Here is a 26,278-nt window from a genome sequence, read left to right on the forward strand (position 1 = left end):
TTCTAGTTTTTAATCAGCCTTGTTATGGAGGTAGAGATTTGTACAGTGAAGGAAATGCCCATGTAAAAAAAAAAAATAAATAAATAATAATAACTTTACAAAGTGTTTTGTGGTTTCAAGTCACAATTCGGCAAAAAAAAAAAAAAAAAAAAAAAAAAAAAAAAAAAAAAAAAAAAAAAAAGAAAGAAAAGTGATAAAATACAATCATTCCATGCAAAGCGGTTTCAAGCAGGGAAGCTAGGGTTTTTAATCTCATTGGCGTCCGCAGGCACATTTCTGTTCATTAAACCTACAGATGTGTATAATTTATAATAGTTGGTTACAATCCTAAAATGCGTCTCGCGAATCATATTAACTAACCCGCATAAGCTTTGGTTAAATTTCACTTTGAAAGCAAAAAGAATGGCGACAGCAGCAAAAATAGTTCGGATTTTAGTGTTTTTCGGAGCAACTGGTTTGATAGTAATGGTCTGGTACACTCACACATTTATACGTGTCGGCAATTTCCATCCCCCAGAGACGGAAACTAGCGAATCACTCCTGAAAACTGAAACGGCGCTGCTAACTGGTAGAGAAGAAAACTTTACGCCACGACATTGGGGTTCTGACACGACACAAAGTCACCTCCGAGGCAAAAGCTCCACGCCAAACAAAATTCCGAACACATCTCCAGGATCTTTGGACAGAGAAGATTTGGTCCTTAAAATCAAACCAAATAGACTGAAGACGAAAACTGAATCTGAACAAAATATGCGTGAAGCGCACCGTTTTGTTTCACCAGACATGGGAGCAGAGCTGGAAAAAAGATCAAAACATTGGATTAATTCTACGAGACTTTTCATCATGACAGGGGTTTCTGGTCGCACTGGTAACCGTATGTTTCAGTTTGCGTCAATGTATGGAATTGGAAAACGTAACAACATGACTCCGGTCCTGCTTGAAAACGCAGAGGTACGAGGAGTATTTCAAATTCCGGATTATATTCCCCGCTCTTTACCACCTGGTGTTAAACTTGTGAAATTCCACGAGAAGAAATACGCATTTTATGATAACAGGACGGAGACATTGTACAAGAACGGACAATCGGTACAGTTATTGTATTATTTGCAGTCCTGGAAATATTTCCACAATGTCGAAGATGATCTAAAGCAACATTTTCGTTTCCGAAAGGAGGCAGAGTTCCGCAGAGAAATCAATGCTTTCTTTGACACTGCGTTACTAGAACTTGGGATGACCAACAAAAGGGAGAAAGTAACGTATATTGGAATCCATGCCCGGAATTGGAAAGACATGCCTACGAACGCATATAAACATGGTTATAATGTGGCGCCATCTAGTTACTACACAAAAGCCATGCGGTACTTTGAGAATATCTACAAAAACATCCTATTTATTGTACTGTCTGATGATATGTCTTGGTTCAAAAAGAATATTCAGCACCCACGAATCCGATACAACCCATTCAACGACCCCATACTGAGTTTAGCTCTCTTAGGAAGTTGTAACCACACCATAATGTCGGTGGGTACCTTTTCTTGGTGGGGCGCGTGGTTGGCCGGGGGAGACGTGGTTTACTATAAAGACTGGCCCAAACCTGGCACTTACTTGTGGTGGCGCACCAACCATGAGGACTATTTTCCCCCAAAATGGATTGGAATGTCCGGATAGGGCAACATACACGTGAACATGGCGGTTCTTAAAGAAGGAATCTAGATCTTCGCGGTTGACCATTAATCATTTATTAATTAATTATCAGAATTGAGTGGTGTTGCAAAAGGTCACGTATTCTCTCAGTGGTTTTAATTACTAAAATATAATACAGGTCTATCTTCAAAAGGTTTCAGTGCTTGCTAGCGCAAATTGATTTATGTTTGACGACCTTAATTCATATGAAGTCTTCCAATTTGAAATTTAAACTGAAAAAGTAGAAAGTGGAAATATTCTGATTCAACTTACAAAAAACTTCTGCAATGGCAATAGTTTAAATTTGCCCATATTTTTTCGGTGTAAGAATGATTTTTTCTTGACCCCCCTCGATATCTGAAAAACATCACACCAATGGTCCCCTCTTGAAATTAGAATTTTGACTGAATCATAGTTCTAAACCGTACCAAATGGCAACGTACACCCTCTTAAGTAACAATATTTTTCGGGGTCTTCCAGCCACCCCGAACCACACCAAGGGGGGTGGGGGGTGTTGACTTCTCATTTGCCCCCTCCTTTTTTTAAAAAATAATTCTGGATCCCCTGAAAACTATATAAATATGAACAAGTAAATGCACGTGTTATCTAAATAGAACATCTTTAGCGACGAAGAAAATCAAAGGTGTTAATATGTTTATGAAAGGAATCATGTAGTCAAATAATTAAAGATTCTGAGCAAATTAAATGGGCTTAGATCAAGATTAGATTTCGTGGACCTATAAGGCAGATTTGAAAAAAATGCGGTCATAACATAAGCAAGGTACCCTGGACATTGGTAGATATGAATGTATATGGTATAAAATAAATCAAAATGTAATTTGCCTTACAATTTACTGTTTCAAAACATGGTGGGGTGCATTTCCACCTACTGCCAACTAAAATGCACAGGAAGGGGTGGGGTCAATATCAAAATATCAACAATGGCAACCATTTTTCTTGCATTCAAGTAAAATAAATGACACAAATACACATAAAAGGGTTTCAAATGGTGAACACATTTATTCTTTACAAAATAACTTAGATGGTAAACATTACTCTTGCTGACAATGAACCAGATATATTTACATTTACATGTAACAAGTAAGGTGTACATAATTAAGAATTTTGTACATACGGCTGAAGACCATCCAAAGTATGCTTTAGATGTCTGCAGTGCCTACTTTTGCCATTAAATACAGCGCATGTAGATGTCAACAAAAGACATACTACTGGGTACCATTGTATAACAAATACAAAACAACCTCAAACTGACTGCTCTTCTGTATCGATAAAAACTATTTTACAACACGCATGTTCAAACAATATAAACCTAATAATACTGTAAAAATATACTTCAAAATAAGGTGATGCTGGCATGCATCTAAAAGAAGTTTGTACTATTGGTGCATATTTTATTTCAATGTAGGTGGCAGCACATGCTCCGTTAGACGACAACAGATGGCAGCACGGACCTTAAACATAATCTCTTTTTGGTGTTGTGACTATAGTTTTTCAACTATGATTGTGTAATACAAATTACAAATAAAATGACAGCTATGGTCACCAAAGTTAAACAGTTTTACAAAAACATAATCTGCTATAAAATTATTTGTTACTTTTTGGCTTACATTCCTTATGTTATCTTTAGTTTTTATAACATACAGTAACATATATTACTTACTCATTCCATCACTATTACCATAAAATACAATGTTACAATACTGTTAGTGACTCAATATATTCTATATTAGTGACAATGTACAATAATAGACTGGCTTAGTTCTGCAAGACAAAACTTTGACCGAAAGCAAAGCCAAATGCCATTGACTTTCAAGATAGCATCAAATGCTTTAGTTATGCCATCATCAGATATTGTTATTGTCTGATTGATAATTTTTACTTGCCACCAGTCAATGTCATGTTTTTAACAGATATTAAATTTATGGACACAAGATCAAAATCTATGCTACACATACGTATATCAAAATGTACAAATATGCCAATGACTTTGGTTTTTATTTTACTATTCCAGTATTATTGCAACAAGTTCGATTTTTGGCATTATGAAATTAAAAGAAATGTACAACTTTCACGATTTTAAGGGAAGTATCTTACATCTAAAACATATCAAATTACAACATCCAGGTATGTAACAATAAATACATGATTAATGGGACATAACTGATTACTCACATTTTCCAAAACATGGTGCAAAAGATTTGGCTTAAGTTGGTAGAAACGAGTTTGGTCCTTAACAGACATTTTTAGAATTAACAAAAAATAAAGAACTCCATGAAATACATGTAGTTGGACCAAGGCCTTTTTCACATTTTGTGGTATACTGATTAACTGTAGCACTATTTTTGCGAGATTGGCAATTAAGTAGCCTGGCTATTGCGAAAAAAAAAAAATGATAATAATCATAAATAAATAAATAAATAAAATAAATAAATAAGTAAAATAATAAAATAGATAAATAAATAAATGAAAAATAAATAAAATAATAATAATAATAAACAAATATGGATCAAATATGGCGACTCACTTAAAAGCTTGCCATCTAATTCCTTAATAGACGCTGCACAGATTCCCTGTAGGAATTGCACAACAAGCACTCAAGTGAATTGGCCATATTTAATCCATGGAAAAGTTGGCCTGCTGTTTTGAATACTGCCTTAGCAACAACAGTCTGGATATCCTTCATTAAAACCATAACCACTTTAATAAATCATTCTTATGCTCCAAGTGAGTTGCCATCATGTTGTCAACCCCTTAAGTGAACGAGTACAGCCTAAATAATTTAGGTATATCATTTGTTGTGAAAAGGGACTGAGAAGTTTCAAACTTGACGACGTTTTCTTATGTAATTTTACATTTAGTTGGAAGACCGTGCTTTCCCCATAGAGACGACAAACATTCGGACCGATGAACCTTCGGACTATTGAACCTTCGGACTATTGCTATGGCCCCTTTCTTACAAAAGTTGATGTTCATTGTGCAATGTGAGACAAAAATGCTTCCTCCTCAAGTAGCAATCTATTCTTTTCTGCCAAGTTTTCTTTATAAATATTACATCTTCAAGTGATGGCTTTGATGAACAGCCTGTAAACCAACTTTCAAATTCCATTACTGCTTCAGTAATAACTCGATCTCATGTTCCTATATGAGCACTGCATTATACATTCTTATCAACTATGTAATAATAATCTTTTGTGGTAAAATCTCCATTTTGTTACGTGGTGTGTGTCAACTGTATGAAGAATCACATCTCTCCTGTAGACAGTTATGAAATACCTTGAAGAACACCTGTGACATTATGATGTTCTTGGTTGCACTGAGAGAGTTCAATCCGAATTGCGTTATGTGAGATGCAATTCTAACTCTGTCACACTCCATTACTGTCACACATTTTTCTATTTGAGTTGAATTCTTTCACTTTCCATATCTTCATTGCTACAGTTGATACACTTTTAGACATTCTGTCAAATTCCAGAGCTTCACTGCGATAGGTGAGACAGTTTCAAACCTGTCACATTCCATAACTGCCATAATATTTTTCTTTACTGGCATGACAGGATAGACAAGTACAGAGGATAGAGGTGGCAGCACCTGCTATTGTGAGGTAATATGCCCATGAGAATGAACATGTGCCTGAAGTTAAAAAAAAGAATCCTAATTACTAATAAGTCTTGCTATAAAGAATAATCTGAAAATTGATATGTTCTTCAACTTCATAATTCTAAAAGTTCTCATCTGAAAATCATTTCACCTTGATTACATATTTGACAATACCACATATTCAAATTTAACAAGTATAACAATTTTTCAAATATGCATTTACTAAGTCTCTCTCTCTCTCTCTCTCTCTCACACACACCTTAACAGAACCAATTTAATGTAAAATAACTGTTTTCCATCATTTTCAAACAAGAAAAAAATCTCACCTATTTGATATGCTGCTGATAGCCCCCCACACGCCTGCTGTACCTCCCAGCTGTTCCAGCCATTCGGGTATAATACACAGCCGCCTCCAATGAGTAAACCTTTCAACAAAGAAACAGGACTTTTTTAATTAGGCAGCAAAAACTGGTATGAACATAAACATTAATAAATAACGAAAACAAATAAACTCAATTAATTATTAGATTCAGTGACAGGGAAACTTGTCTTCTCCGGCATTTAGAGCACAACCTAAGAAATGGATTCTTCACATTTGGAAAATTCTTAAAGCTGCCAAAAGATGGCAGCACCACTAGAAGCCAAAGAATTGTTTGCACTTCATAAGGTCTCCTTTCTCTAATTTGATGTTTAAACTTTTCACTACAAAATCTGGTCCATCCCTTTTCTCCCAAACATTGACCTTCTAAGGGTAACAACTGGAGTGTTACACATTTCAAACTGCTTGCAGAATGAAAGCTGTAATTTATTTATCAAAACCAAAACCTCCCTTGCCATGTCTAAGGCGGGAATTACCTGAAGTGAAGAAACAGGGGGCAACTCCACAGAAATATCAAAAATGCTGAATGAAATACAGGCCACAGAATACAGTAATTGAATAGAAATAAATCAGTTAATCTTGTTTGAGTTTGGACATACCAGATGTTACCTTTCACTTCAAATCTAAAAAACAAATACACTTTGCTTGGTATAGAACCATGGAATTTAGTAACAAGGATTTTATAAATGCAATGCATTTTCACTTTATTCACAGGATATTTGGGTACAGCTGCTACTCCCCTTCCTAAGCAGAGGAGGAGTAAATAATGGGACTTTTCCACTTTTACAGCAAATAAATAAACAGATAAAATAAACAAAAAATGAGTACATAAATGATACATAAATAGAAAAATTATTAAACAAAGAAATAAAAAATGTAAAATAAATAAATAAATAAATAAAAAAGGAAAGCTCTAGCAGCAGCTCCAATGTCATGAGATCCTTGCCATCAGGAAAAAAAATAAATGCAAAAAAAAAAAAAATGTTGCTATTTCCTCAATTCTACTGTATAATGCCTGTGTAAAACTGATAAAATTGAAGGTTCCGAGTTCAGATATGTATCTGCTTCCTGACAAAAAGCAGTCATCATCTTATTTCACGCTGGGTACATTTTCTTTCATCTCCTGGATCAAACCTATAAAACCAGAACCTATATCACCCTGTTCAACCATTTAGCTCTGTCAAGCTTGAAAAAAAAAAACTTTTGTAACTTTTGTAGGTTCTGACAATACAAAAGAGGAATGGCAGCATAAAAAGAGTATTTTGAAAGACTGTGTCATTTAATGGGATTGGTTTGATCCCATTTTTGTGTCCTAGACTGTATTTTTGGATAAGTTTTACCATGTGTGTCTGGTGAATGAAAGTGGACTCCTCAGTGTTCCTCTGTGTGTTTGTGTGTGTGTGTGTACGAGAGAAAGAGAGAGAGAGAGAGAGAGAGGGAGAGAGAGTTTCCCAAACTACTTAAAAACATGTATCATATTTTTCATCATATCCATGCACTTCTTTTTTGTCACAAAGTATCATTATCGCTATTATTATCATCAACACATCTTCCTTGGGCATATTCTGACTCAGTACTCTAACACATGTAGCATAAGCCATGGTGAGAGTTCCACTTGGTTCTGTTAGATGTCAAACATTTAAGGGGCACTGAAGTGTACTTGCCTTTGATTCTATGACTATAGATGATGGAGGAAATGACAGTTTGTACTAAACCTTTTAATATTTCCATGGGGCTTGTGAAAGAGCATCTATTATTAAAGATGTGGTATCACTGTGTTTTTGACTTGAATGCATGTCTGATATATAAAAGATTGGCACAAAAGGGTCTTCTTTGGACAATGACTGAGATGGTAGGGGGCAGGACGAGAAGGTTAAGGATTACATAATTGAAGGGGGGGTGCAAGCAAGTGCCTGTTTCAAAATATCAAACCTTAAATTGATTTCTGTTGGAACTGCATATGTCCATATGGCGCATCAAAATTGTTAGGATTATTTTACTGTAAAGGAGGGTGGTGGTAATTTCTAAAAAAAGTCTTCAAGATCGCTTATTTTTCTTACTATTTTTTAATAGAAAAAAAGGGCATGTGGATAAAAATTTCATCACTGGACTTAATAACAACCTGTACCGGTGAATACAATATACTGTACTATTTCTTCTCTTTCAAAAACCACATGTTTGTTTGAAGACGTTTTCTTTGTCTTCTTTCAAATATCAAATATTTGTGCAGTGGTATTACTAGTTTTAATGTCCTTCTAACATAGGGTACTTGATACTGCAGTCTTTGTGAGTAAGTGTCCCCTTGAATTGATGTGGTAGACCGCAGGACCTCATTTCCTTTGTGGTTTTCTATCCCCGATCTCACTTCTGTCACCTCGTCTTACTTCAGGTCCATGGTGGTGCCATTTGGAGCAGAACCCACTGGCACTGTGTGTTCAGTAAGGGCCGATTCCCAATGAAACTACAGACCTATGTAGAATGATAGTTTCATTGGGAATGAGACTATACCCTCTTTCATTTGGGTTGAGACACATGACTCTTAATTGTGTGCACACACACACATGCACAGCCAAACAAACACACACATGCAAAGCAACATGCATGCACAGAGAAAAAAAGAGAAGAATGAATATACACATCAAGAAATATGCGTGTGCAAAACACACATCTCAAAATAAACAGCTCAACAGAGAAGTGTAACAAAGAAAGAGGGAATGAGAGAAGGAGAGAGAAGGAGAGAGTGGTGGAGAGAGAGTAGTATTCATTCAATTTCTGATCAATTTGCTTTTGAACTTTAAGTATCGATCTCCTTTCACGGAATGACTGTTTACTCAACAAATCTGAAAAAAAAAAAAAAAAAAAACTGCCATTGGTGATTTCTGGATATATCCAAAGGGTGGCAAATATTTAAAGATATTTCTCTTTCGTCTCTCCCCCCCATCCCCTTCACTGATTGACATCTTACAGGTACCACTGCCAAAGCAAAGTACAGGTTCTACACACAGTTTGTTTTTAATACAATTCAGTTTTTTCTTTTGTCCCTCCTCCTCCTGTAAAGGGTAACACAGGTTCTTCACGCACACACAGCCCACGACAACCCAGCCGTGTAATCTACCTCTTTACTACCACAATGGGGCAGAAATAGGGAGATGATTGAGATAACCTCTCACCTGAGCCTTTAGTCTCATAGTGCACCAGAATACTTTACTCTTACCACACATTTCTGATGCCTGCTTTCTTCCTTTGTGTATTTATTGTTCATTAAATGCCCTGCATGTGGATGGTACATATCTAAGATGTCTGGGCTGGAGAGTACATTTGTGATTTTTGGTTTTTAAACAGAAAAAAAGTCATTTTTGTGTTAAAAAATTATGTTTTTGTTTTATTTTTCTCTCTTTATTTGAGGAGAGCATAGAGATGGGGAAGTACATAGCATTCCAACTGCTGGCTGTTTTGACAACAAAATACTTATGTAAAAATACTTTGACTACATAACTTTGGTGCCCCCCAGACCATACCCCACTACAAAAAGAATAAAATATCAGGAAAAAAAAAGGAAAAAAAAAAAAAAAAACAGATACCATGAAATTCTTAAATATTTCTAAGTTACAACATTTATATAATCCACATAAGCAACCCAGTTTATGAAATTGTGTATGCATTCATGCAGAGTTCACATAAAGAAAAAAAAAAAACCCAGACGCCATGTAATGGCCCTGAAAAGGTCGTACATTCTTTTGTTACGCCACTTTCACACCAGCCTGTGCAACCATACATGTTCAGACAGTGGAAAACCTGCACCACCATTTTGTTGACATAACAATACCTCATCACAAATTACTTCATTCACTCCCCCAGTGACCTCAGACGAAAGGTTTCTCGGAGCAAGCAGCTGCACGTTTTCGTGTGTACACAGGCAGCAGACTATGTAACCCTGCTTTCATGGTGCAGGTGGAAGGAACTGTCTGATGATATGATGTCTGCACATAAATTATCACACTAGGGTTTCTTTTTTTTTCTTTTATTTGGGGGGGGGGGGAGAGGGGGGACAGGGCTTTTTTATTGCTGGTAAAGTAATAGTTCAAAAGTATTGGGGATTATAATTTAGACTGCTAAAATCAGACAGATGGCTAGTGGTCTAAAATAAATATGATGGCATGATTTCTGGGGTCACTTTCATGAAAGAAATTAAGATAAAAATTTTGGTCAATACTTAAAAACTAAAAATTGAAGCCTTAATGCCTCATAGTAAATTATTACAAGTCCAGTTAACTGACAAAATGTGCCTGTTTTATCACGAAACGAATAAAAATGGCCAGTGCATAGGACCAAGATGCTAAAATGTACCAAGCACCTGCACCCATGTACAACAGGACCTATAAAACCACAAAATATTCAACTAAACATCATTCCCCGTCAAAGACCATGTTTTTCTAGCACCACATATTGTACCTTCCATAGAAAACATATCATAACATCTCCCAACCGGATAAACAAACTTATTGCCAGTGAAATCTATCTACTTGTATCCAATTAATTCCACGGTGTACAGTTACACATTTTACCATATATTTAAATTGTGTTACATGGCCGGAGCTTTTCAACAATACCAAGGGAGTATATGCCCTCAGGTCTAAAATGAATACCCTGGAAACTGATCCAGGCTATACCCCCAAGGTGACCACTGGACACCATTCAGGATGTATTCAACATAATGTAAATGGACACTACTTGTATTTCATCTCCCTCAGGGTTTTAACAGTTGGCCACAGAGTAGACAGTGAGTCAGTGGACATGTTCAGAACACCGACCTGTGGACATCATCCTCAATTAGGAGTGGAAAACAGAAATCTCTGCCTCGAGGTGGTCAGGGTGATTTAAAGAACTGCCTTTATGTCTATAAAATATAAAGACAAGGGAGGAGAGAGAGAGGAAGAAACACATTAATTCATATACATTCATGCAGGTTTTTCAAATAACAAGAATTGAAGCCTTACATGACCAGATTGATAAACACTGTCTTCAGGACTACTGTACATGTATACATGTATGAAATGGAAGGAGGGAAAAATGGGGGGGGGGGGGGGTTGGCATGAAACTCCCATGTGTTCACGTACAAGTATTAGTAGTATGTCCAATCAAAGAACCTTGACAGATCTCCTTCAAGCCAATGCCAGGGTGGGTTTAGGGAGTTAGAAAGAACCACTCTTTATGCTGTAAAAGGTCCCCTCTGGGTAAAATTTTATCTACGAACACATGGTAAAAGGTCCACTTTTTCGAAAATGAAACCTCTTTTTAAAATAACTGGCTACGGTCCTGTCCTTTCTACCAGTGCTTACAAATGGCATATCATGTTCATACCCCCTCGGCTCAGAGCCTGGTCAATAATACATTATTATAGTTAAGGCCAGACAATGGACAATGGTCAATAGGCAATGGTCATTTCTGCCCCAAGGCCTTGTGCCCTCAGGTCATTCTCCTCGCCAAGCATGTTCACATAAAGAGAATAATCAATAGTAATCTAGGTTTGAGTAAAAATAGAAATCTGTCTCGGGTGTGATAATCAGATATGTAGGCAGGAGGGGGGTTGATGAGGAGGGGGAGGGAGGGGGGGGGGTTCACATGAACCACCCTTTTGGCCCAAAAATAAGTCGTTTTCTAAATCAAAATTTGAACTGGGTTCAATGCAAATCCACTTTTTCAGAAATGAAGATCCCCCCCCTTCAAAATAGCTGGCTGCAGTCCTAACATGTTCACTGTATGCCATAAAGCTATCAATGCACTAATGAGTCTAGAAGTGGTTGGATCATGTTATCTTCTGCTGTCTGAGCTTAAAATGGAGGGTACATGAAGCGAAAACCAGTTGGGCCTCTTGAGTTTGTATAAACAAAACTCTGATTTGGAAAAAAAATCAATCACTGATATCCATATGTTGATAGAACAATGTGAGGTATTTGCATGTATTTTTAAAGAGTGTGCACATTTTTTCACCAATACATGTCCCTTCCGTAACCCCATCCTAATTACCCCTTTTTCTGATTCTGGTTATTTTGGAGCTTCATCAGCCAGAAATCCACCCACTGCTGAGAAGATGTCAAGCAGTTATTACCTTAATGAAAATATGCCTACCACCTACACGGGAGATCTAATAATAAATAGAACCTGCTTCTGGTTAAACTTTTATTTATGGACTCCCACTAAAATTACCACTTCTTTTTCTGTGTTTGTTTGGACAGTAGAGTTGCAAGGAAATGTCAGATGTGCCATGTTTTTATTTCCATTTTCTACATATGTTGTACCTCATTCTTGAAATTCTTAATTATTGTTCTCTCTCTCTCAAAATCTTTTCTTTCAACCAATGTGTGAACATATATATATATATATATATATATATATATATATATATATATATATATATATATATATATATATATATATAACATTACGTATAAATTATTTAAGCAGAAAATAATTACAAATTATTTCCATAGAAAAACAGTTAATGCACTATGAAATGAAAATGCAACTACTAGGCTAGGTTGTTCATTACTCCCCCCCCCTTCCACCCTGTTCCTCATTTCAATTAGGCACTGGTTTCCAACGGCATGCAATAAACAACCCATGTAAGTTACCAGCTGGTCATGTAAGTTCAAGACCAAACACATCTGGACAGTGGAGTTAAAGTTTCCTCTCACACATAAAAAAAAATCCCTCGCCACCACTTGCCATATTTACACTGGTCTAGCTAGCTATGGCAGTTAAAATGATCTAAATATTAGGCATGCCTTTAAATCACTGCAAACTATTAGATTCCATAGATCCTGGCAATGAAGAGTTTGTTATAATGTGACATACTTAGAAGGCAAGGTCAGGTTGATTGTATTACCTCATACAAAATCGTTTAACCATAGGATCACACTTGTCCATTACTGTTCACAAGGCTGTTCTAAAATAATGGTACTTTTTCAGAAAATGTTGTCCAAAACTACAAGTGTAAACAGGCCTCTACAATCTTGGCATTTAGTTGTGAGTTACTCCTGCTGGCCGTCCATTTCACCCATAAAACCCCTCTTGACTTTTCAATTTCCTCCTTCGCCAGCTGTTAAGTCTTCCTTCTGTTAATTTCAGTTCAGACATAAGACTACACTGCTCACATTAAATAGGGGAGAAATGGACATTTTTGTTGATGTCTTCCTCTTTGTGGCATTTTATTTGATGAATTTTACATTCTACATCCGGTAGTTAAATAAATTAACTTTGCTTTTTTATTTGTTATTATTTAATTCAATATCACTTGTTCTCATCTTATTTTATTTCATTTGACTTATTTTCTTTTCAATCACTACATTTTCTGTCCTTTAATTTCATCTTATCTCATATCAGTATATTTCATCTAATACTTTTTCCATCCAAAAAAAAAATTCATTCTCCTCCTAATCAAAACATAAGGAGTACATGTATCAGTACGTTGTCCAGAAATTTTCATCTTTTTGTGTTGACTGACTTGGGAAATACTGAGACCAACACACAGCTAAAAATGGTCATTTCAGAATACCCAAGGTCATCTCAGGATATCTTGGTGAACTTATGACTTTTTATCTCTTTATCAAAATCTCCACTGATATATCATTTATATTCAATGGACAAATTCTGGTTCGTCACACATAGGGACAATCCACCTTGTGTAAACTTGCCAAGCGTCTTGATAACATTTTAACATAATACCTTAAAAACCTCCTTAGAAAGTCTGTGTCCACTGTCAGGACTGGCTGACTCCTAACAGACCATTTAACATGCTGCCAACATGTTTGTCCATCAAAACAACAGCTGGACATCACTCAAATGGTCACTCAAATTGTAGGGGGTAACAGAGTATGCTGCCTGCAGTACACATGCTTATAAATCACCAGGACTTCTTGATATCGTCGATGTCCAAAAAATATCTTGTACAGCAATCAACGTTAAAAATTTAAAAATACTTAACTTATAAAAGCTTATAAGACTTCAAGAGGGACCTCCAGTTACATTCACATGACAGTTACTGTTAGTATATTATTTCTTGTTAAAATGATTTTAAAAAATGTGTGATGAATTTGACAATGATTTGATATTTATCAGCCCTTTCTGTAAACCTCACTTTCTTTTTTCACTCCATTTATAATATCTATCTCCCTCCTTTTTTCCTTGCATTTTCTTTTTCTATCTCTGTCTCCTTTCTTTTTTTTTCTTACTACTTGCTCCTTCCTGTTCTCTCTCTCTCATTCCTAACATTAAATACACTAAGAGGAGAACAGGAAGTAAAGCACACATAGAGAGCCATTTTCAGCAATTTGTGAAACTGGGGGAAACTCAGGGTGAGAGAGATATGCATATATACATGTGTATAGTCCATTTCGTAAACACCACTTCCCTATTACCAGTATATAAATATATCTCACATCACAGTTTTCACCTGCCCCTGCTGTGTGCTGCAGACACATGGTAATGGAATCACTGCTCAATTAATGTCCTGTAATTAAACCCTATTACACCCTCAGTGCATCCATATAGGAATTAATTAAAACTTCCATGTATGAATTTACCTAAGAGAGAGAGAGAGAGAGAGAGAGAGAGAGAGAGAGAGAAACCATTATTCAGGATGACATTCAACACTACAGTAATCATTACAAAGCCATCAATACTCCCAAATAACACCACAATTAAAATGGGGTAACACAATCCACCTACAAGTTAAGGAAACATCAAGATTAATGGCTGTTACAATACATCGTCCAACAGATTTATAGCCACATACTTGACAGAAAATGACCAAGAGATACTCTAATTGACCAGGGATACTCATATGTCCATTAATTCCCCTAGCCTGGAGGAGATAATTGGCAGTCACATTGTAGTCTTACCTAAGCCAGATGACACATGATGATCAGCAATGTGTTTAAAGTTAGAAACTTAAGTATGTCGTTAAGTTGAGAGAGGTACAGGTGTAATACATACACCTGTGTGTGTGTGTGTGTGTGTGTGTGTGTGTGTGTGTGTGTGGTCTGTTAAATGAGATGAGCACAATGGTATTATTTTATTCATCTATCTGTCCTTCTTTCCCTCTTTACTTTCTTTCCTTCTACAGGTAAATTACCTCATTGAAGTTTCTTTCTTTCCTTTACTCATCCAACGGTCTTTTCTCTAGATCTTTTAATTTCTTTCTTTCTTTCCCCCCTCCCTTCCCTTGCTTCTCAACTTCATTAATTCCTTTCTCACTTTCTCTCAATTTTAACCATTTTCAAACCCAGTCTAAAAGTCCTTTTCTTTAAAATGTTTGTGACAATTCTAGTGCACTTCAAATCCATCCCTTTTTATGATGGTAGCAACGTTTCCAGTGAAGTATTTGTGTACACAGTAAGTGAGGCAGTTAAAGGGAATAGATAAGGTATCAGGGGTTGAAAAAGCTGTCAGTAAAGCTCTTGAACTTACTTTGTGACTGCCTACTGTGCTAGAGTGCAAGCAAACTACATAACATGTACCAGTGGCATCCTCTGAGCAGAACTTAAAACAAGTGCTGGTGAAATTTCATAATTGAGATAAAATATTTATACATGTACATACTATAATTATTACTATTACTACTTTAGTCATAATTTGATAAGTGCTGGTCAATCTTCACATTTGATTTCCAACAAAATTACCCGATCACTCTCAGGCCCAAAGCGAGGAGGGGGAGGTGGGAGGGGGGGGGGTTGGCGGGGGTCCAGGGGTTGAATATAAAAAAGGTACACTCTGGGTAAAATATGATCTAGGTACATGAAGGTTACATGGTAAAAAAGGTCCGCTTTTTCAGAATGCCCCCCTACCCTCCTTTGAAATTCCTGACTACAAGCCTGACTCTTGACAATTTAATTAGATATCATACATCATAAACACCATAATATTATGACATATGTTATAAACAAATAAACTGTCAGATTCATCTACTGAACTGCGTTGCATACATGTAGCAGCTAGTTTTACATTCAATACATATTCAATGGTTTTTCTACGATGTCATTCTTTTGAGGCAGCATTTAACCCAACATTCGCTCCCTCGTTCCCTGTAAAAAGGAGAAAAAAAAGAAATCACACATCAGTTCACTGTACAGTGTATGTGTTCTATGTATCTCTCAACTCCACAAACATGATAAAAGGCACAGTATTGCCTAACCTAATCACTACTACAAAGTACCAGACAAAGAGCCAGACAAAGAGATCAATAATTCCTCTCCATTATTGATCTGACTTTCTTGATCAAATTACCACCCTTAATTATGCCTGTAGTGGGGCCCCACCTCCATAAACACAAAGTCCTGTGATTAGTATAATCATTAACATTCATTTGGTGATTTTTTAGCCATACAGAAACAGATGGTGATATCATTAAGTGCATGTATGAGTTACACTGATCAAACATGCTGTTAATTTCAGGACCCCTCTGACTGTTACATGTATAATGTCATACACATGAAATAATATGAGAAATATATGCTCTTAAAATCTTGTGTAAATTAAATACCCCAGTATTCCACAGAAATTAATTCATATATCTATGTGAAAATGTTTGACCATAGGCATTACACAGTGCACTATTTCCCTAATAGATGATTATTAATACTAAGTTTTAACACAGTGTGTCTGTATACTGCATGTAGCTGCATCAACTGTCATCCTCACTTAGTACTGGATGTTTATCATTTTTCTCTCTATTGCTGTACATATGTAAGCACAACTGAAGTGGTGTAGTGGCATACAGTCACACTAAAGTATTATAGAAATCTGCAGTTGAATTTGTCTGCATTGAAGTATATTAAATATTCAATACTTGAACTACACTTTAGACTGACAATTTTTTTTTTTTTTTTTTTTTTTTTTTTTTGTGAAACTGGGACCGGCTAAGTCTGCAGCTGATTAGGGCCCTGGTATCTGGATAATCTGAAGGATCCACATTGATGATTAAATCCATACCCTCCATAACATAATCATAGGACTCCATGCATTAGTCATTATTTCATTACTTCATGCCTTTATACCAAGATCTATTTCTTTTAATGGGACCATGCCCGAGCATTGTAATTGGACCTAGAGACATAAAGTAGTTGAAGATGGAAATTCTTGGAGGAGAACCCTGGGGAAATCAAAGCATGACCAGCTGATGTAAAATGTATGCTCATACACACAAATCCATGTATCGTTAAAAACATAAAATGTCTTGGAAGTGTAAGCTATTGCGGAACATGTGCATCTTTTAGTTTTTGTGTGAGGATATCCAGTTAGACAGATGTTTCTAGCAGGTCTGCCAGGTTAAACACTTGTTATTATATGTGAAATGAAACATATTCCAGAAAGCTTAGTTTGAACATTGTGCTCTACATGTATATTATGCATCTTTAAAAAAAAAAAGAAGACCAAATGGATCAAGAAATAATAGTGCTGACTTCCACAGAAATATAGGCCTTGACCATTCACAAATATTAATTTCCTTTCTCTGCTGTAACATGGTTCTAAATTCTAAATTTGCAATGTCAGAACTCCGCTGTTTTACATGTAGTATATGGTGGTGGTGGTGGGGGGCATATCTAAAAGAAATGCTCTTTGTAACCACAAATGTGCCAAATGACTCCTGTTAAACTCTACATTACATCACATATTATATATACAAGATGTATTCAAGCATTCACTACAAGCACTCCATTTAAAAAGGTAAAAGCAATCATTAGTCGTGCCACATAAATAACACTCACTGAAAATAATTGGCTTTAAAATAACAAAAGTACAGTGAACAGGGGCAGTACAACAAATAACCAGTTTGTATAACATGGGAGACTGGTCAGCAAGATAGAGGAGAGACAAGTGAAGCTACTGTGCACATTCCTTCAGGACCTTTTTCATCTGACAGTGTCATCCATTATCTTTATAAATGACTGGCTACTGCACTGTAAAGGACAATGGCCTGTCCCTACTGGTCATGCATCTACTGCATACAGAAGTCAATCTAATATCAGACATTTTACATCCCAATTTTCTGAGATAACTTGTTCTTGAAACGAATTCAAGAACTAAAAATATACAAGTTTTTAAAAGTTAAACAGTCAGCTTTGAAACTTGTATGTCACACTTAAAAATATCTGGTTTTCTCATAGAGTCATCCTTTATCACATGCATTGATTACCGTGGGCTGTGGGAATCTTGTACACGCTCTGCCATATGATTATTTTGTAAAACTTATTTCCCTATTGTGTATGATCAACATTTCTGCCATGCAATAACCTACAATATTTTTCTATTTTTTTTTTACATATTTCACATTGTACTGTTTTTATATATCATTACTTCCTTATTGCATTATATTTGTTTATTGTATTCTGTTTTTATGGCACCATATTTTATATCTGAAAGTGTATAAACATTCCACTGCTCCTTTTTCTGGTATTTTGCTGTGCTTCAGTGGTTGGTACTTTGTACTGCACTGCAAGATTACCCCCTCTTAATGCAAAAAAATAAATAATAGGAAAACCTGATGCAAAATATGTCCTTTAGATTAACAACCTACGTTATACTAGGCAAGACTTAAATGGTGGTGGATAAAAAAACAGGTTGAAAGCTAGAAAAATAATTCATAAAAAAACTGAACATGTATTTGCATTTTTTCCTTGTAAATTGCCTCCTTTAAATAGTCTCCAAATGTTGCAGAAACACATGGACTTGTTAACAGTGCCAGTTTCTGAGGGAGTAAACGTTGTTATGGCTTATGCACATTGCATTTAACACTAGGCATGGAAAACGGCTTGCATTTACAATGCCTTTATAGCTAGAATACTAGTCCCAATGGAGAAAGATACATGTATTCATGCAAGTGAAAATTATGGTTGTATGCAGAACTTGCAATGGTAGCATCTTTTCAATTAGAGCTAAGTGGATCAGGTAGAGTAATTCATCTTTATCAATAAAGGTGCTGGAAACACTGTAATGGTCTTCTCTCTCCAGGGACAAAGTGTATTCTGAATGTTAGCCAATAGGGAAAACTGTTGTACAGAATGTGCAGCATAAAGTGTTGTACAGACAGACACTATATATATGCAACACAGAACTGTAGCTAGAAACTTCAAACCTATCACATGTGTGTTCAAAGAACTTTAAAGACTTGGACTCAGAGTGGGTCTTTTCTCTGCCAAAAGGACAGTCCTTTCAAACTCCCACAATCCCCTACTGAACAATGACAGTAACATATTTCTACCTCTCTGCTGCCTATAATCTCGATCTGCTACTGCTGACTGGAAACAGCACAATATATATTAGCTATCCTGATGGGGCCGCAGAAATAGTCTGAAGGTTCTACAGTCCGAATGTTCACTATAGAACCTTCGTACCAAAAACCCTTGATTAAAAAACTAATGAAAATGCTACGATTTTTCGGACCAATGAATCTTCGGACTATTGAGCCGCCCCCAATGCTGATAACTGTAGTGAGTTTGCATTAAACTCTGAAACCCAGGGTACATCACACCTGAATTAACTCACCTGCTATTAACTGGAGGCCTCCTCCAACTCGAGCTAAAGTTTGTGATATTACATCCCGTACACAACAGGAAAACATGGCAGTAAATGCAACAAGCATTGACAGAGCACATCCAGTTCCTACGAGTATGGTCACAAGTTGCCACGAAAAACTGGGAATATCTGTGAAAGTCGTGTATCGTCCACACTCCTCTATAATCTGCAAAGCTTGCGTGTCAGGGTCTATCCTGGGATATGTACACCTCCGAAATGGTCCGAACGTTACCAGAATTGAAGTTCTGTTATTCTCTACTCCAGGCATTGTTCCTTGTAGCCAAAATGGCAAGTAGAATCCTGTGGCGGATAACCCCATGGATATCATGGATAAAAAGGCCCAGAGATATCCGACTCCAGTAAGGCTGGTCCCCATGCTCTGTCTGCCAGCCCTATACTTCATAGGGTCCAGCTTGTTCTTGTAGTAGTTATATTTATCCACCATTTCGAGGCTTTAAGCTGATGATGGGGTGCGCGGAGACTATATTTCTTCAGATAAAGTCTGGAAATATGAAGAAAATAGACATTAGTCATTCTCACATCTACGCTTATTGCCATTCCCCTGTGAGTTAGCCTATATGCCTCTCTCATGTATAACCCATCAACGAACTCACTATACATATGTCTGATAGAACTGTTTGATCATGGGGCCTCTGAGATGTATAATGAATGTGCACACCTTGGGGTTTTTTGTTGAAGATAAAGCTTGGGATATAGACATTAGTCTAGGATATGTGCCAAAGCCGCACAGAGAACATAAAATTAACACTTTGATCTGAAGTGATTAATTTGCTAATTCATCAAGCCAGGATCAACTGTTGAGAACGATGTGTGTATTTTTTTCCAAGGTAAATGCTGACAGAAATGACCATGTGTATTTGCATGCATGTATGCACATGCATGCTAAGAGGAAATGTTTATCATGTTTCATGTTGTAGATAATCGCTTATATTTGCATTTCCAACATATACAAATACAATTTTGAATCTATTTCTCAGCAGTCAGTCAGTATATCACTACTTAATGTTTGACCATTGACAACATTGCATTCTTCACAAGGAAACTTTGTCTGGTCATGTTTTGAAAAACTGTCCAGGTTTTGGACAACATGTTACCTACAAGTCTACTACTAGTGCTTAAATACTGTTATAGTTTTACAAAAACCTCCTCAACTTGTGCAAAATGATTAATGAAATGTATCAAAATAATGACTATAAGTATAATTCAGCATTACAATCTATTTCAATGTATCTAACTATGTGCACACATTTGCACAGCGCTTTACTGATGTGGAACACACGCTGTAGTTCAATCAGTCTATAACTGTTCAAAATTACCCTTTAACTGAAAAAGTGCAGTTTCCACCTGAACGACTTTCTACTTAATTTCCACACAGTAAATTACACAGTTACTTAACCTTAACTCCCTGCACTTACTTAAAACCCTCTGCTTCTTAAAACACTGGTTTAGTAAGTCAATAGCTTGTTAAAACATGGCTCAGTTTAGAAAATAAACACAAGGATTAGGAGCCTCGACCAGCAAATAAAAGTAGCTATTGAATGTGAACAAAGTAATACATTTGTAGACATTGTTGCCTAATTCAAACTCAGGAGGTGACAGCCTCGTAAAATTCACTGAAGTGCAGTAAACTACAGAATTCTGGGGATCAACCTGTAAGCCAATACTAACATTAAATTAAGCTGCTTGTTATTTTACAATTTTACTTAAATGGTATTACAGTATATGGTATTACACTGACTGTGCCTATGCAGACTTTTTCACCAGCCCTACTAGGATTTCTCATTTTAGACCACTTGGCTTTAAACATTAATAAATTTCACAACTTAAAACACTTGACTGGCTTTTTAATTTAATGAAAGAAAAAAAATTGAAAAAAATTATTAACAATAATCAAGTTTGTTAAAGTAGGCCTATGTATGTGCATGCGAGTATGGGTGCATGTATACGCAAGCACATATGCACTGAGGTACTGATCATCGAAATACCTCTAAATTAATACTACCACCAAGTCATAGTACAAACTCTACTGCAGCTGCGGTAAAGACCTTATAAAGCTTTAAAAATTCATCCAGAGTTTTACAAAGTTTAACATTGTTACACATAAGACTAGAAATACTACAAGGACTATCACCCCGTTTCCATAGATTTTTAGATCGATCTATCCCTGTGGGGAGTCTCACTAGATTACTGTCAGCTTGGCCGGCTTAAGCGTCTGTCCTGCCTACTAAAAGCTGTAAGGGGGTAATTAACTATGGTGTCCGCTCGGCTGACTGCAATTTAGCCTGAACCCCCAGGGAGTTAGGTCACTCTAAAACTTAATCTTTAGATCGATCTAAATCTCTGGGAAAGCACCCTTAGTCTATATTAAGTAAGTACATATTTCAGTGGGACTCCTGTGGTAGGTTGTTTACTGGTGTGTAACTCCCTTTAATCCCTCTTCCATTGATGATACGGCTAATCTTCTCAGCATTCCGCACTTCATCTCCACTGATGCACTCTCTTACACAGGTCCAGGCCTACCCAACTACCAGACTCAGCACCGAATGATGCCGAATTTACCGGTAGATCGGACCACACTACCCGTTTTCAAGGTGTATGTCAGTACGCATTTCACAGCATCATACCCCGGAACAAATTTTGAGATGAGATGCACTACTTTCAACCCCGCTGAGAATCATCACTATCACATTGCATACTAGGCAAGAGCGGTGTTGCGATTGATACATTGAAGCGTGTACTGACGCACACCTTGAAAAAGGGTAGTGTGGTCCGATCTACCAGTGAATTCGGGATCAGTTGGTGCCTAGTCTGGTACTCAGTAGTTGGGTAGGCCTGAGGTTGGGGGCAGTGGGCTCTCTCTCTCTCTCTCTCTCTCTCTCTCTCTCTCTCTCTCGTCTATGCATCAACAGAACCAACTCATACCAGAAATATGGCTTAAATATCAGACACTCCTTTGAGTGAGCATTGGGATAAAAATTAACAGCAACAGTCGGACTGATCAGTGTACAGTACTCTAGTGAAGAGAGTACTACACCGAGATCCTTAGCAATTCTGTAATGCCACAAACATCTCCATGTCATTGTCAAGGAATGTAAGCCACATTTGCAGGAAGTGTAAACTACTTAGCATGGCCATGTTGCTGTCAGTCAATGTCCTGAGAGATTTTTTATATATGTGATACACAAGATTAAATAGCCTGAACTTTAGTTAAAGCTAAATCCATAGTGGAAGACTTTAATAAAGTGCATACTCGTCTGAAACATTTGCCATTTCTTTCTTGTTATAAAACAGGTGTAACAGTTCTTTCAAGTGGATTAGGGCGTATTCCCAGAGCTTTTAGATAGATCTATCCCTGCGGGAAGTCTCACTAGATTACTGTCAGATAATCCGGCTTTAATGTCTGTCCCGCCTACTACAAACTGTAAGAGAAAGTAAACTTTCATGCCCGCTCGGCTGACAGCTATTTAGCGTGAACCCCCAGGGAGTTAGGTCGATCTATAGTAGATAGATCTAATCTCTGGAAATGGGGTCTTAGTCTTTTAATTGATCCAATGAAATGAAATCTGAATTTATCTTTAATCAAGCAGACTACAAATTTACTCTAAAACATTGTATAAATCTCTGGTGGAAAGAATTTTTTCTTATGCAGTAGAAGATAAATTGCATGAATCATCATAATCTTGCTCATCCAGAGATTTTTTCCCCGTAAAAATCAATATCTGGTCATCAGGCAGTCTTTGTCTGTTCTTGACAGTCAAACGAGAGGAAGGGGATAAGAATAAAATATCTAAGCCTTGTTTCATCATGATCAGGTCAATTGTTCGGCAAGCGATTTGTAATGTCTATTCTCCCATTATTGCATACACTATTACATACTGTATATGGCATTAATACAAATCACAGCAATATCAGGGGCAGACTGAGGCCACCTTCTGGGTCTTCCGGAAGATGGTCAGATTTTCAAGTTGACACTGATTTTTCTGTCGGAAGATGGTCAGAAATGGAGGCTGAATCAACAAAAGTAATGTGGAAGACTGTCAGAGAATATCTCTTGACCTGCTCCTGAAAATAGCAAGCCTGCAAATGTGATGGATATACGCATTTCATGCCGCATAAACTATCACTATCAACATTTTTACAAAATGACAGGTCTTTTCACTTTTCTCCAGCCCCCCCTCAAGGTGCGACTCTTGATATTGGAGGCACTTTTTGCGATGTCCCTTATGGCATTTTGCAAAAAAAACATGCGTCTCACATTACAACGAACAAAGCGGGAGAAAAAAATCAACCACATCCATTTTCACATCAATAATAGTAGAATAATTTCTCAAGTGTCATATTTAACAAAGGAAGAGGGGAAAGAAGTTTATGGCTTAAGCTCGATTCTTCCTTGTCGTGCCACTTTAGGCTGTCAACCAGGTACTTCAAGGACTTAAGCGAAATTGCCTCTGTTGGTGATAAAAAACTTCAAACCTGCCACTTATCAAAGGTAGCAGCCTGCCAAATTATGGGGCTGTTATATGTGCCTGACTGGTTGTTGAATGGACCCAACTTTACACTGTCAATGGAAATGGATGTAACTTGAGGTTGTGGTCACATAATTTAAAATTAACCAATTATGTTTTTTTTTTGTTTAAAAAGACCAACTACTTTGTGTTTAACACTGGATCCAGTCAACCTGACTCCGAAGGATTACTGAAAACAAGATAGGCACGCAGATAGTAGAAAGTTGAACTTCCACTAACCTTGGAAACTCAGGGTTGTGCTACTCAGTGTGGGATACTTAAGATTGCTTATCAACAGTAATTAATACTTCTTCTCAGACTTTTTAAGGAATTGTTTATCAGCAGTAATTAATCTGTCTCCTTCCACTTATAAGGAAATCATTTGTTGGTTCAACCCTGTCCATGTTCCATGTGGTAAAATGATTCATCTTTCTATTGCTGTTACTAGACATACCTGTATACAAGTAGTTCTAGTTATTTTCACTTGATTGTCATTGTATTTCAGTTGTTAATTTTCCTATACTGATTTATTACTTATTATATGACATAAATACTTTTCAGATCGGTAACATCTTATTGGATTAACTTTGTGCAAATATTATGAAATAAATGCATTCCTGAATTGCATTTTTTTTTTGGGGGGGGGGGGGAGCGGGGGGCACAGTTCCCATAGGAAAAGCCACTTATTACAAAGATGCAGTGAAATTTACTCAACATTAAATATTTTACTGCACAGTTCTCTTAACGAGGTGTAATATGTCTTGAACCAAGGCCATCATAAACATTCTGCTCTAACAATTGTATTGTAAACACCAATTAAGATGTTGACATTGTGTACAATTCTATTTAATGTGCTGCTGAATAAACATATCATACATTAAGTAAGCAGCACTTCATTTAGTATTATGATGTGACAGAAGCTTTATTGTGGACAAATACTGAGGTGGTGATTAAGTGCAATCAAAGTGCAGTTCAATCCAAAAGTGGCCAAAATGTTTCTGATTTCAGACTTCAGCGTGTTTGTGAGTCCGTGTATGTTAATTGTAATTAAAACATCTATAGAATAATCATACTTTTGCATATAAGTATGCAATGTCAAAGACAGGTCCAAGTTAAAATTTAGTTTAATATCTACAGAATTTATATTTTTATTCTATAATGGTTAACATCTGAAAGGCCACTGGCAGAGATAAACAGTTACGGCAGCCGATAAGTCTTTTGTTATCTACAAATGTATGGCATCAGTATTCATAAACAGGTCAAAAGGTATTGTTTGCCATTGTAATAACAAGCCAGAATTGATTCAGATGCCCTTAAAGCTTTGTTCAGTATATAACCAAACTAACCAAAATCTCTGACAGGTGCTTTAAATAAGAGAAACTGGACCTACAGCAGTTAGCATATGACTGGCATTTAGCAGCCAAATACTGCTATTAAGAAACACATGTACCATGTTCTGTTAATACTAAAGTTCTGTAAGTATTAGCAGGTCTATCAGCTCTCTAATCTAATACAATAGTATCTTCCATATGATACTAAGACACCAGGTGCATGTAAGAAGAAAATGTGTCTGTGTTTGCTTGTGTGCATGTATTCTTATGCTCGAATGTGAGTGTGTGTGTGTGTGTGTGTGAGAGAGAGAGAGAGAGAGAGAGAGGGAGAGGGAGGGCCGGCGCACTAATTAACGATCAGTCTAAATTATTGGGTACATTGTATCAGTTCAATATATTGCAGATTATCCAATACCAAAATCTACTAATGGATCACTGATAACATGAAGGCTAACTTCGCAATATGAAATTGAGAATTACTGGCAAGACAAAATAGACACTAAAACAACGGACCCAGACAACTGCTGTACATATTAATACGAAAAATTCAGCTGTCCCTTACCTTTCGCTGTCGAGATACCAAGACCTATATTACTCAGTTTCTGACTCCAGTGACTGGGATTACCTCACCAAAAAGTCATATTCCACCTCCAGAAGTTACGCAGTGTCAGCACCGACTGAACTGTGGCATGCGGAAAAGCAGCACTACCCGTCCTTCCCTTACGCCTTAATCTAACCGTCGTGTCAACCGATCTCTTCAGTCATCACCCATGGCAAAAACAAGCGAAATGCATGGTATAAAATTCAGCCACTTACCCTCTGTAGACTTCTGGATTATTCACAACTTCATGCCTAGCGCTAAAAGCGACAGTCTCAGCGTCTTTTTTGATAAATAAATCACTGCATCCGGCAACAACCCGCTGTCAGAAAAACGATGGTCAAAGGGATTAGGCCCTGGAGTCTGGATGACGTTTCCAATGTCAACAAAGCGGAGTTATTCATCCATGTTCTGGCAGGATTGTCCAATCAGATTGCAGAACAGGAAATCTCGTTTAGCGTCCTATTAAAAACAGTTGCTATTTCAAGGTATAACGTGAGTCTGACTTTATTAATTGTATCAGCGACTTCCATAACTTAAAATATGTTATTCTGAGACATTTAAATATTTC

The 26,278-nt window shown here is 36.8% G+C and overlaps 1 protein-coding gene across 4 annotated transcripts; it reads right to left on the minus strand.

Moving 5' to 3' along the window:
* Positions 1–2,677: 2,677 nt before the first annotated feature.
* Positions 2,678–26,098, minus strand: LOC106158155 (LHFPL tetraspan subfamily member 6 protein). 4 transcript variants are annotated; one of them, XM_013534045.2, is made up of 4 exons: positions 25,926–26,098; positions 19,223–19,754; positions 5,628–5,726; positions 2,678–5,334 (listed from the first exon to the last, which is right to left on the minus strand). In XM_013534045.2, the coding sequence occupies exons 2-4, from the start codon at positions 19,695–19,697 to the stop codon at positions 5,213–5,215; spliced, it is 696 nt and encodes a 231-aa protein (XP_013389499.1). In that variant the 5' UTR covers positions 19,698–19,754; positions 25,926–26,098; the 3' UTR covers positions 2,678–5,212. The 4 variants fall into 4 exon arrangements, with proteins under 4 accessions (XP_013389499.1, XP_086853353.1, XP_013389500.1 ...); XM_086997227.1 differs by lacking the exon at positions 25,926–26,098 and adding an exon at positions 25,740–25,877; XM_013534046.2 differs by lacking the exon at positions 25,926–26,098 and adding an exon at positions 25,672–25,859.
* Between the last annotated feature and the right edge of the window lie 180 nt (positions 26,099–26,278).

Source organism: Lingula anatina, chromosome 10 (assembly GCF_051362555.1).
Source record: "Lingula anatina isolate TDL-2025a chromosome 10, LinAna3.0, whole genome shotgun sequence".
NCBI lineage: Eukaryota > Metazoa > Brachiopoda > Lingulata > Lingulida > Lingulidae > Lingula > Lingula anatina.

Coding starts and splice junctions, on each gene's coding strand:
- LOC106158155 (XM_013534045.2), bottom strand. CDS start 19,697: ATGGTGGATAAATATAACTACTACAAGAACAAGCTGGACCCTATGAAG. Junction 5,727..19,222: donor AGGCCTCCAGTTAATAGCAG/GTGAGTTAATTC, acceptor CTTTGTTGAAAG/GTTTACTCATTGGAGGCGGC. Junction 5,335..5,627: donor ATCAGCAGCATATCAAATAG/GTGAGATTTTTT, acceptor TTTTAACTTCAG/GCACATGTTCATTCTCATGG.